The 13583-nt window shown below is 43.6% G+C and overlaps 1 protein-coding gene across 1 annotated transcript in view; it reads right to left on the reverse strand.

The window, feature by feature from the left end:
• ALDH1L1 (aldehyde dehydrogenase 1 family member L1) overlaps nt 1-13583 on the reverse strand; it is an 81204-nt gene that overhangs the window by 31511 nt on the left and 36110 nt on the right. Inside the window, exons 9-12 of the mRNA XM_023215303.2 lie at nt 12375-12466; nt 2709-2856; nt 1671-1790; nt 452-579 (exon numbers count right to left, since the gene is read on the reverse strand). Of these exons, the coding sequence (XP_023071071.2) occupies nt 452-579; nt 1671-1790; nt 2709-2856; nt 12375-12466 (488 nt within the window). The remainder of the gene's footprint in view (nt 1-451; nt 580-1670; nt 1791-2708; nt 2857-12374; nt 12467-13583) is intronic.

Below are 13583 nucleotides of genomic sequence, written 5' to 3' on the forward strand. Positions count from 1 at the left end.
ATGTGAGACCTATAGATTCTAGCAGTCAGAGCCAGGCTGAGCAAGCAGAGACCAAACCAGTCCCTCTCTGGCCCTTGCTGTCTTCTGCGTGCAGGAGCTAAGTCCCCTCCAGCCCAGGCTGGCGAGGGAAGTGCTTTGCCTGCCTCAGAGGCCCAGCCTGCGCCTACTTTGGAAGCAGCCCTTGGCTTCCGCACCTCCTCACCTCCACCAGGCACCTCCCGAGGCCACTCTGCTGAAATGCCTCCTGTTTCTCCCATCCCTTTCTCTGAGAAGCCTTTTCTGAGCCTCAGGCAAGGAGCCCCAGCCTAGTCCATCTGATGGCCTCAGTCCCATGACCTCCCCAGGACGCAGCTCCTCCTGGCAGTTAAAGGGGCCTCTACACAAAGGGCCCCCCCGCCCTTCTCGGAAGCTGATGGTGGCAGCGGCTGGCAGGTGCGTGTTGGGCTCCCACCTGTACAGCAGCCGGCCCCGGTCCCGCGCGCTGATCTTCCCCCACCGTCCATTCTCAAAGGCATCCTTGGCTGTGGCCACTGCCTTATCGACGTCGGTGACTTGGGCCAGGGATACCTGACAGATGACCTATAGTGGAAGCAGAGCCATGACCAGTTCTCTTTCAGCCAGTTGCACACAGACACCCCTGCCCGCCTCCCTGGCCACCTCCTGGGGCTCCACTGAGGCGGCCCCCAGCCACATGGGCAGGTGTGGAGGTGAAGCACGGCCAAAGGGCAGCCCTGGGAGGGCTCACACAGGAAGGGAAGATGGTGGCCTGGGAGAGGATTGCTTGTGTGTCTACACCCCATGGTCCTGACCCTGTTCCTGCTCTGAGTGTGCCATCCGTGCAGGTTTCCTCACCTCGGTGCCTGCTGGGTGTGGTGAGGGGAGCCAGTGGGTTCTGGGGTGGGAGGGCAAAGCCATTGCCTCCTGTCTGCCACCACAGACAGCCATGCCCCTTCTGCCAAGGCCCCATCCTCAGCCCCTCCTGATGCTCCATCCCAAGGGCACTGCACTGTCCTGCCTGTGTCCCTACCCCCTCCCTCTCCCTTTACAGATGAGTCTTTCATTAACTCCCCTCAAATGACTCATTTTGAGTGTGCTCTCTGTCTTCTGCAAGGACTCAGCTGATTCTATTGGATGGACAGGATGGAAAAATATCAGTGTGCAGTCATAAGAGCAAGCCTGGCTTTGAAACCTGTGTTTCAGATATACTCATGTGTGTATCTACCACAGGCATGCTTTGGCTCATGATGCCACAAGGTCACAGTCAAGAGAGAGCAGCAAACACGGGACTCAAGTTGAGGAAGAATGTCCTAATGGTGGAGGGCTCAAGTATTAGACAAAGTAGTTCTCACAGTGGGGCTACTGCTGAAGTGTGGAGGTGTGGCAGTGGCCTAATTTCTTCCTTGGGGTAGAAGGAACTCTGTTCCCAGTCTCTGAAGCAGGTGCAAGACCCTTCTGAGCCCTCCTGCCTCCCACCACCACCCTGCACCTCCTCTCTAGTCCACTGCAGTAGGGTTGGTTGGAAACGAACTGGCATCCTTTCCCGTCCCTCTCAAAGGCATGCGTCCAAGCAGAGGCTCTCAGGGTCAGGACCCTGAGAGGCCAGTGGGGGCAGGGAAGGAAGGACAGGGAGGCTGGGGAATGTGGAGAAGGGGCTCTGGGCTTGCACTCACACTTCCATCGGTGGGATTGATGGTCTCAAAGGTCTTGGCGCCCTCAGCATCCACGAACGCCCCCCCGATGAAAAGCTGGTGGGGCATGTGGAGGGTGCGCTTGTTCGCTGCCATTTCCACCTGAAAGAAAGGCCCCAGTGACAAGCACAAAGCCATGCAGGGCACAGGAGGCATACACAGAGGACCACACAGCCACACACGCGTACTGCCCAGGGGCCTCCTGGGGCTTCAGAGCTGCATGTGGGTAACAGCTGAGCAGGAGAGAGATGAAGGACAGGCTCTGAGGCCAGGCTGCCTGGCGGGAGCCCTGCGCTTCCACCTACTCCTCGTGCCGCCTTGGGCTGGTTCCTCAGCCTCCTCAGGGTGGGCTAAGAGGACTCTCAGACAGAGGAAATGCCAGTGGGTAGTAAGGCCCTTGGCAGCCCCCACCACTCACATCCCTGAGGATTGGCAATTCCTGCCTGAACGCAGGCACCTCTGGGATACCATCTTCTTCCTGAAATCTGCTCATCAGTCATTTGTCCTCAATCCCAAGGACACTCTGGGGTCCACCTTGGCCCCCTGTACTTTCTGCACCCACTTTTGTTCCAATCTACCCGCCAAACAAACTACGCCAAAGCCCATTCTTATGGGAGTTGGCAGTCTACCAAGATAGCTCAGGGAAGATTTCTTAATCTCTTTAAAGAATAGATTTTCAATTACTGATCACACTTCCATACACACAAGTTGAATGCAAGGATTATTTGTTTCCTTACTGGGAACTAAAAGTCTCTTCTTAATATCTTGATCACATGCCTTGGGACTCAGAGTTTGGCCCATGTCCTGAGCATCAGACAGCAACATCCTTTGGGAGTTGGCCCCACTGTACTGACATCCCCCAGCTATCCTGGGTGCAGGGAGAGTGTGGGAAACTGAAGGGTGGGCTCCTAGGGCCCTGGCTTTCTGAATGCCCAGGTTTTCCCTCTTGTCTTATGTAGTCATAGATGCAGCTGCCTGAGGGCTCTGCAGGGCCTGCCGCAGGGAGGGCCCAGCACTCACGTAGTCAATGCTGCACTCGCCCTCCTCATCATCCCCTCGCAGCTTCCTCACTAACAGCTGGATGAAGTCCCCAAAGGTGGTTGCCATGTACACATCTTCGTTCTCTAACTCCAGGCCATCACACAGCTCCTTCACTTCCTCCACCAGCCTGGAGGAAGGAGATGGAAAGATGGGGACACAGGAGGGGCTCGGCAGGCCTGCATCGCTAGCAGCAGTGGCAGTGGGGCCAAACACCCCAGAGAGGCTCCATCCCAGCACTACAGGGTAGCCATGAGCCCAGAACTGGAGAGAAGGGCCCAGGCTATGGACTCGGATGGTCCTGCGTCCAAATTCTCACTCCATTACTTTCTAATTTGTGACCTTAGGCAAATGACTAACTCCTCTAAGCCTTAATTTCTTCACCTGTAAAACAGAAATAATAATAGACTCTTTGCTATTTTGTGATGATTAAATATGATGACCCACCTAATAATAATAATAATTAGTGGATTAATAATAATCTCCAAAAAACTCTGTTAAAAGAATGAAAACGTAAGCCACAGATTGGAAGAAAATGTTTCCAAATCACATTACCTGATAAAGGACTTGTATTCAGAATACATAAAGAACCCTCAAAACTCAATAGTAAGAAAGCAAACAACCTAACTAAAAATGAGCAAAAGACTGAACAGATGCCTCTCAAAAGGAGAAATATGGAATAAGGATGGCAAATAAGAATATGACAAGACAATCAACATCATTAGGTACTGTGGAAATGCATATTAAAACCACAATAGAATATAGCTTCATATTTATTAGAATGTCTAAAATTTAAAAGCCTGACCATTCCCACTGTTGGGAAAGATGTGGTACCCTGAGCAACTGGAGCTTGCACACACTGCTGGTGGGGATGTAAATGGTACTACCACTTTGGAAAGCAGTTTAGCAGTTTCCAAAGAATTAAATATACTTCCCACTTCACTCTTAAGTATTTATCCAAAAGAAATAAAAGCCTATCTCTAGACAGCAGATGGCAGAACAGGAAGCTCCAAAAATGTATCCCCTTACCTAAATAACCATGGAACTTACATGAATCAAATATGTTGGAACTCTGGGGTCTAGTCAAATGCTTTCAGCACCAAGGAGAAAGACTGGTGAAGAAGCTGGTAAATGTCAATCAATTTCAGTGAATTTCAGCCTCTCATAAGATATTGGTTGCACCCTTCACCTCCCACCTCTGCCACAAAAAGTTGAAGCAGGGCTGGGTCATATTCCAGGTGCAGCTTGCTGAAGCCAGGGTGGGCAGTAAGGACCTTGTCCTCTGACCACCAGCACTGTGTCCTGAGCACTGATACTCCTTTTGATTGCTGACAGGCTATCACAAAGGCTGGCAGTCATTGTTTCAACCCTCACAGGCTGAAGTAGCTTCCAGGAGATTATAAAAGGCAATACTTTCCCTCCGCTTTGGTAGCCAGACATTTATGGAAATCTTTGTCAGGTCACTGGCTGACTGCAGGAACAATGGAACAGAAAGTTCAGTGACAATACACAACAAGGAACACACCTTGCAAAAATAATTTGGAAAAGTCATAAACAGATGGTTCTAGCCCTCAACAAGGAAGATTCAATAATCCCTAATGAGTGGGAGAAATATATTTCCAGAATTACCACAACAGAACACTCAAAATGTTCAGTTATGATCAAGAAAGATCTACAAAACATATGAAGAATTAGGAAAGAAGAGTCCATTCACAGGAACAAAAAAGAATTTGAAGAAGGTATCCCCGAGGAAGATCAGATATTGGAACTATTTGTCAAAGACATTATGTCAAATGCCTTAAATATGTTCAATGAACTAAAGGAAATTATGGATGAAAAACTAAAGGAAATCAAGAAAATGATGTACGAACAAAATGAGAATAAAGTGACAGAAACTATAATAACAAGTCAAACAGAAACTCTTGGACTGGCAAGTACAATAACTGAAACAAACAAACAAAAAACTCACTGAAAGGGTTTAACAGTAGTTTTGAGCAGGCTGAAGGAAAGATGAGCAAACTTGAAATTAACCAGTCTGAGGAGCAGAAAGAAAAAAGAGTGAAGAAAAATGAAAAGAGCCTGAAGGATTTATAGGATACCATGAAACATACCAACATACTCACAGGAGCTCCAGAGAGAAAAAGAGAAAAAGGTTTCTCTAAATATTTATTTGAAGAAATAATGGTCCCAAAGTTCCCAAACATGAGGAAAGAAATTAATATACACATCTAAGATGTACAATGAATGCAGTCCAAGCAGGATACATTCAAAGAGATCCACACCAAGGCACATTACACCCAGCTTGCTGAAATCCAGAGACAAAGAAATAATTTGGAGAGTAGCAAGAGAGAAATGGCTTGTTATACACAAGGGATCTTTGATAAGATTAAAAACTGACTTCCAATAAAACACCTTTAAGGTCAGAAAGCAGTTGGATATTAAAAGTTCTGGGGGAAATGGTAACCAAGAATTCTATATCCATCAAAATTATCTTTCAAGAATGAAACATAAATTAAGATCTAGTTCAACCATTGTGGAAAACAGTGTGGCGATTCCTCAAGGATCTAGAACTAGAAATACCATTTGACCCAGCCATCCCATTACTGGGGATATACCCAAAGGATTATAAGTCATACTGCTATAAAGACACATGCACACTTATGTTTATTGCGGCACTATTCACAATAGCAAAGACTTGGAACCAACCCAAACGTCCATCAGTGACAGACTGGATTAAGAAAATGTGGCACAGATATACCATGGAATACTATGCAGCCATAAAAAAGGATGAGTTTGTATCCTTTGTAGGGACATGGATGCAGCTGGAAACCATCATTCTCAGCAAACTATTGCAAGAACAGAAAACCAAATATCACATATTCTCACTCATAGATGGGAATTGAACAATGAGATCACTTGGACACAGGAAGGGGAACATCACACACCGGGTCCTATTGTGGGGAGGGGGGAGGGTGGAAGGATAGCATTAGGAGATACACCTAATGTAAATGACGAGTTAATGGGTGCAGCACACCAACATGGCAGATGTATACATATGTAACAAACCTGCACGTTGTGCACATGTACCCTAGAACTTAAAGTATAATAATAATAATAATAATAATAATAATAATAATACATATTTCTATAGAAACAAAAGCTGAGGAAATTCATTACCAGTAGACCTGCCCTAGAAGAAATGCTGAAAAGAGTCTTTCAGGCTGAGACAAAAGTATACAGACAGTAAAGTGATGACATAATTAAAAATAAAGAACACAGATAAAGGCCACTACGTAGGTAAGTATGAAAGTCCACATTATTGCATTTTATTGGGGTTGTAACTTCTCTCTTTTTCCTATATGACAATAGGCAAGTATATAAAACAATAATTTTAAATATATATTAATGGGTGTACAATGTATAAAAATGTATACTGTGACAGTAATACTAAAAAGGGGAAGGAAAAGAGATGTATAGAATGAGAGTGTTTATATACAATTGAAGCTGGGTTGATACTATTCAAACAACCTTGTTATAAATTTAAGATGTTAATTGTAATTCCCAAGTAACAACCCAGAAATAACTAAAAACATACAGTAAAATAAACAAGGGAATCAAAGTGATACACTACAAAAAAATTACCAAATACAAAAAGGACAGTATAGAGAAACCGAGGAACAAAAAAATAGGACATGCAGAAAACAAATGGCAGAAATAAATCTTCATTTATTAGTTAGCAGGTTAGATGTAAATGGATTAAACTCTCCTGTTTAATCTATTTAAAGTTTAAACATGAGAAGGCACAAACTGGATGACTGGATATAACCCAGCATCCATACATATGCTACAAGAGAATCACTTAGATATAAGGATACAAAAGAGCTGGAAGTAAAAGGACAGAGAAAATATTCCATGCAAATAGTAACATAAAAGAGACTTTAAATCTAACAAGTTTACAAGAGACAAAGAAGGACATTATATTGATACAAAATTTGATGCTGCAAGAGGATATAACAATTATAAATTCATACACACCTAACACAGCCCTAAAATATATGAAGCAAAAATGGACTTTTCTACAATAGTGGTTAGATACTTAGATGCCCAACTATCAAAAATGGATAGAACAACTGGAGGGAATAAGACACTTGAACACCACAAACCAGTCAGACACGTACAAAACACTGCTCAAGAAGAGCAGAGCACACATTCTTCTCAAGGGCACATGGAACATTCTTCAGGATAAATCATTTGTTAGGCTACACAATAAGTCTTAATACATGTAAAAATATACAACTCTTACAAAATATCTTTCCTAATCAAAATGGAATGAGACTAGAAATCAATAACAGAAAGAAAACTGGAAAATCCACAAATATACGAAAATGAACTAGCACACTCTTAAACAATTAATGGGTCAAAGAAGAACACACAAGAGAAACTAGAAAATACCTTTAGTCAAAGGAAAATAAAAACACAACATACCAAAACTTATGAGATGCGGGTTAAGTAGTGCTAAGAAAGTAGTTTATAGGTGTAAATACATACATCAGAAAAGAATAAAGTCTTCAAATCAATAACCTACGTTGTATACCTTAAGGAACTAGATTAAAAAGCAATCTAAACCCAAAACTGTAAGAAGGAAGTAATAATAAAGATTAGAACAGAAATAAATGAAATAGAGACCAGAAAAACAATACAGAAAATAAGCAAAATCAAATTTTGTTTTCTTGAAAATATCAACAAAATTAACAAACCTTTAGCTGGACTGACCATGACACAAAAGTGAAGGCTCAAATTACTAGAATGAGAAATCAAAGGGAGACATTATACCAACCTTACAGAAACAAAAAGCATCATAAGAAAATATATGATAAATTACATGGCAACAGATTTGATAACGAGGTAAAGTGAACAAATTCCCAGAAACATACATTCTACCAAAACTCACTCATGGAGAAATAGAAAATGTGAATAGATATGTAACTAGTAAGGAAACTGAATCAGTAATCAAAATCTTTCCTCAAAGAAAAGCCCAGGGCTGAATGGTTTCACTGGTGAATTCTACCAAACATTAGAAGGGAAATTAACACCATTTTTTCTCAAATTCTTCCAAAAACCTGAAAAGAGAACACCTCTTCAACTCCGTCCATAAGGCCAGCATTTACTCTGACACCAAAGCCAGACAAAGATACTATAGCAAAAGAAAACTACAGACCAATATTCCTTATGAAAACGGATGCAAAAATCCTCAAGAAAATACTAGCAAACTGATTTCAGCAGCATTTTAAGAAGATTACATACCATGACCAAGTGGGATTAATTCTTGGAATGCAAGGTAGTTCACCTACAAAGATCAATCCATGTAGCACACCACATTAATGGAATGAAGAGAAAAACACATGGTCATCTCATTTAATGCAGAAAAAGAATTTGACAAAATTCAATATCCTTTCATGATAAAAAGCACTCAAACTAAGAATAGAAGGGAGTATCATCTATATAATAAAGGCCATATTTGAAAAACCCACAGCTAACATACTCACTGGTGAAAGACTGAAAGCCTTTCCCCTGAGATCAGCAGCAAAATGAGGATGCTTGCTTTCACCACTTCCATTCAATATAATATAATAGTCACTCCTTACCCATGGGCGGGGCGGGGGGCGGGGGTTGTTCCAAGGCTCCCAGTGAATGCCTGAAACCACATATAGGGCTGGAGCCTACACTGTGCTCCTTGACTTATGATATGATTACATCCCAAAAACCCATTATAAATTGAAAATGTTAAGTCATAAATGCATTTATTATACCTAACATACTGAACATCAGTGCTTAGCCTAGGCTATCTTAAATGTTCTCAGAATATTTACATTAACCTACAGTTGGGCAAACTCATCTAACACAAAGCCTATTTTATACTAAAGTTTTGAATGTCTAATACAATTTATTGAATACTGTACTGAATGTGAAAAACAGAATTTTGTAAGGGTACACAAAGTGTAATTTCTACTGAATTCGTATCACTTTCACACCATCATAAAGTCAAAAAATCCTAAGTTGAAGCATCACAAGTCTGGGACCACGTACATATTCTATGCTTTTTCTGATAACACCAGTGGCTACTAAGTGACTAGTGGGTTGGCAGTGCATACACCTTGGATATCCTGGACAAAGGGATGAATCACATATCAGGTGGGATGGAGTGGGACAGCATGGGATTTCATCCTTTTATTAAATGGCACTCAATTTAAAAACGTATGAATTGTTTATTTCTGGACTTTTCCACTTAATATTTTCCAACCATGATTGACCATGGGTAACTTAAACTTCAGAAAGGAAAACCACAAATAAGGGGAGAACTACTGTACTGGAAGCTCCATCTAGGGCAATTAGGCAAGAAAGAAACATTAATCCAAATTGTGAAGGAAGAAGTTAAATCATATCTTGTCACAGATAACATGATCTTACATGTAAAAATCTTTAAATGGGCCAGGTATAATGCATCACCCTGTAATTCCAGCATTTTGGGAGATCAAGGTGGGAGGATCACTTGAGACTAGGAGTTCAAAATCAGCCTGGGCAACATAGCAAGACCTTGTCTGTAAAAAAAATTGTTTTAAGTTAGCTGGGTGTAGTGCTGCATGCCTGCAGTCCTGCCACTCAGGAGGCTGAGGCAGGAGGATCACTTGAGCCCAAGAATTTGAGGCTGCATTGGGCTATGATCACACCACTTTTCCAGCCTGTGTGACAGAGCAACACCATGTCTAAAAAACAGAAAAAGAAAACCTTAAATATTCTGCGCCTCCAAAAGACTGTTAGAGCTAATAAAGGAATTCAGCAAAATTGCAGGATACAAAAATAACATGCAAGAAAACAGTTGCAACTCCATACACTAGTAATGAACAATCCAAAAAGAAAATTAAGAAAACAATTCCCTTTACAATGGCATCAAAAAAATAAAATAAGGATAAATTTAACCAAGTAGGCAACAGAGTTGTACACTAAAAACTATAAAACATTGCTGAAAGAAATTACAGAAGATCTAAATAAATAGAAAGCCATCTATGTTCATGGACTAGATAACTTAATATTGTTAACATGACAATATTGCCCAAAGGTATCTACAATTTCTGTGCCAACTCTATTAAAATCCCATGGTTTTTTGCAGAAATTACAAATATCATCTTAAAATCATATGGACTATCAAGGGACTGTGAATAGTTAAAACAATCCTGAAAAGGAACAAAGAGGACTCACATTTCCTGATTTAAAAATTTACTACAAAACTACAATAATCAAAATAGTATGATACTGGCATAAACACAGATATATAGACCAATGAACAAGATAGCTTAGAAATAAACCTAAACATATATGACCAACTAATCTTCAACAAGGTGGCAAGCATACATCATGGGGAAGCGATAGTCCCTTCAACAAATGGTGTTGGAAAGACTGGATGTCCACATGCAAAAGAATTAAATCAGATCTTTATCTTGCCCCACACACAAAATAATCAACTCAAAATATATGAAAAACTTAAAAGTAAAACTTAAAACTGTAAAACTAAAATAAAGCATAGGGGAAAGTCTCCATGACATTGGTCTTTGCAACGATTTCTTGAATATCACACCAAAAGAACTGGAAACAAAAGCAAAAATATACAAGTAATATGCATCAAAGTAAAAAGCTTCTGCAAAGCGAAGGAAACAATCAGCATGGAATGCGAGAAAACTTCTGCAAACCGTATGCCTGATAAGAGGTTAATCCCTAAAATATGTAAGGAGTTCCTACAACTCAATAGCAAACAAAACAAATAATCCAATTTAAAAATGGGCAAAGGCTTGAATAGACATTTCTCCAAAGAAGACATACACATGACAAACAGGTATATGAAAAGATGCTCAACATCACTAATCATCAGAAAAATGCAAATAAAAACTACAATGAGATACCATCTCATTACTGTTGGGCTGGTTATTGTTCAAAAGGAAAGAAGAAAAGGGGAGAGGAAGGAAGATAGGAAGGAAAGTAAGTATTGGCAAGGATACGGGGAAAATGAAATCTTTGTACACTGTTGGTGGGAATGTAAAATGGTGCAGCCTCTATGGAGAACAATATGGAGGTTCCTCAAAAAATTAAAAGTAGAACTGCCATATGACCCAGCAATCTCACTGCTGGGTATTTGTCCAAGAGAACTGCAATCAGGATCTCAAATTCCCATGCTCTTCCACATTCATTCACAACAGCCAAGATGTGGAAACAACACAAATGTCCATCAACAGATGAGCAGACAATATGGTCTATCTGTACAATGAAATAAGATTCAGTCATAAAAAGAAGGCTATCCTGCCATGTGCTACAACAGGGCTGAATTTTGAAGACATCATGCTAAGTGTAACAAGCCAGTCACAGAAGGACAAATGCTGTATGATTCCACTTGTATGAAGTACTAGAGTGGCCAAGCTCAACAGAGCAAAAAGAATGGCTGTTGCCAGGGCTGGGGGAGAAGGAAATGGGGAGTGGCTGTTCAATGGATAGAAAGCTTTAGTTGTACGATAAAAAGTTCTGAAGATCTGCTGACCAACACTGTGCTCACAGTTAACAATCCTACAATGTAAAGTTATAATTTTAAGAGGGTAGATGTTATATTATGTGGTTTTTTTTTTTGGCCACTTTTTTTTTTAAAGGACACACACTCTTAACTATTTACAGAAAAGCAGTTTTGCTTTCTTTGCATTCTCAGCTCGGTAGCTGTACACAAGGCATGACCTGGCCTCTGGACACCATTCTCTCAGGTGTCTGACATTCTTCTTCTTGGCATATGTTTTACAAAACAATTATTCTAAACTGCATACTGCCTCACAGTGAGTTACTAGAGGTCCACAGCGCCCAAGGTTTCCAAGCACATAGGCCCAACTCAGCCGACTCAGCCCCAACTGATGCATGGTAGATTGCAAAACTGGTCACAGCGCCCACCCCTGCAGTCACAGCCTTGGCCATGTGAAGGTGCAGCACCTGCTAGCAAGATGTGGAGTTTCTTTCCCCACCCCTGGAAGCTGGACCTGTTCTGTGACTCATTTTGGCAAACAGAATGCGATGAACACAGGCTCCTGCTCTCCCTCCTGGAACCCAGCACCACCACAGGACCAGCCAGCCCCAAGCTGACCCGGCAGCTTATGTGAGGCCAGCTGACAGCAGCTGAATCTGATGCAAATCAGCTGAGCCCAGCACCAATGTCGTCCCATAGAACTGTGAGCCAAGGACACGGTGTTGGTTGAAATCTCAATGTTTTGGGGTGCGTTGTTGCACAGCACAAATGGTTGGCACAATACATAACCCCAATTCTCCCCATGAACTCGGTACTGTTCTTCTGAATCAACTCCTCCCAAATTCCTTCCTAGAACTTCCCCGGGGAGGCTGCATGCAACTGCGCCCCTCTTAACATTCGCATAAAGACCTGCAACCATTCATTTGTGCTGCCCACCCAGATGTGCATGCAGGAGACCTGCACACTGGCCCTTCCTGGGTCCCTGGCCCACATGATCCATGAGTAAGCAAATGATTGTTTCCTGCTGCTCAGTTTTGCAGACATTTGTGACACAGCCCCAAGTACCTGGGACAGGACCCCTCCACTCCTGGTCTTACCTCACAACGTCCACAGACGCGGCCCCTGACTTGAAGAAATCAGTGGAGTCTTCAACCTCCAGGACATTGGGGAGGATCCGCTGCCAAGCACTCTGCAAAGCAAGGTCTGGTGAGAGGGTGGCCCAGGGGAGCTGGGGACAAGTGCCACCCTGGGATAGCAACCCCCGAACAGACTCGCGGATGGCCTGGGGCCAGGATGGGCTTCTCTATGTACCCTCCAAGATGTTGCCTCTTCCCAGGAGGCCTAACGGTCCTGGAGTGACCACCTTCTGGGAAAGAAGGAGCTGCCACAGCCCAGGCCCCTCTGATGCTGGCTGCTGTCCTCACGGTCACCTCACCTCAACCCCCGGCTTCTCTGGGGTCCCCATGGCAGTCCAGCTGATGGAGGACAGATGTGCCAGGCCTCTAGGCATGGCTGGGGACTACAAGGGCAGGGCCCAGCTGCTTCTTAGCCCCACTCACCTTGGTATTAGCTTTCAGGTTCTGGTGTCCCCAGGGTGACACCGATGCCCGGGTGTTGTAGCAGCAGGCTGGGGAAAGGGTGGGCCTGAGGGTGACTATGAGGCTCACACATGGGCTCAGGAGACCTGGGTCTTGACCTCACCAAGATGCTAACTGGTCTGTGTCCTATGAAGGATTGAGTCTGGGACCTATGGAGGGCAGTAGTGCCAGCCAGCCAGCCCTGTGGATGTGGGTGCTCAGCTCCCGCCAAGGCACCCAGTAAGGCTGTCCAGCAGTCAAGATGGGACGACTGCTCTCTGGGCAGGCTGCTGGTGAGGCCCAGTGGGGCAGGAGCCAGGAGGGGCCCCAGCAATATCAAGCCAGGTCCTCACTCTCTGGATGAACTCCAGGCCATTGTCAATCGTGGGCCCAGGATGGGGGTGAGGCATGAGATGCTGGTTCAGGCCCAATCAGAACCAGTTCCCCCAACACCTGGCACAAGCACCCCTGGCTCTCCTCTTTCTTTCTTGGAAAAATGTCATGGATCTGCCCTTCTCATCCTCAGGGTGACCATCAACACCATGACAAGCCACGCGCTGTCTGCCGCACACCTGCTGCCTGCCCCTTGAGGCCTCTGCTAGGCTCTCACCTACTGATGACACCTTCCTCTGACTCCCCAGCTAATATTTAAGTCCTGGGCATCCTTAAGGGTCCAATTCCTGTGTCACCTCTTCCCCAAAACCTTTGCTGGCCACTCTACTGGCAGGA

Source organism: Piliocolobus tephrosceles, chromosome 2 (genome assembly GCF_002776525.5).
Source record: "Piliocolobus tephrosceles isolate RC106 chromosome 2, ASM277652v3, whole genome shotgun sequence".
NCBI classification, from domain to species: Eukaryota; Metazoa; Chordata; class Mammalia; order Primates; family Cercopithecidae; genus Piliocolobus; species Piliocolobus tephrosceles.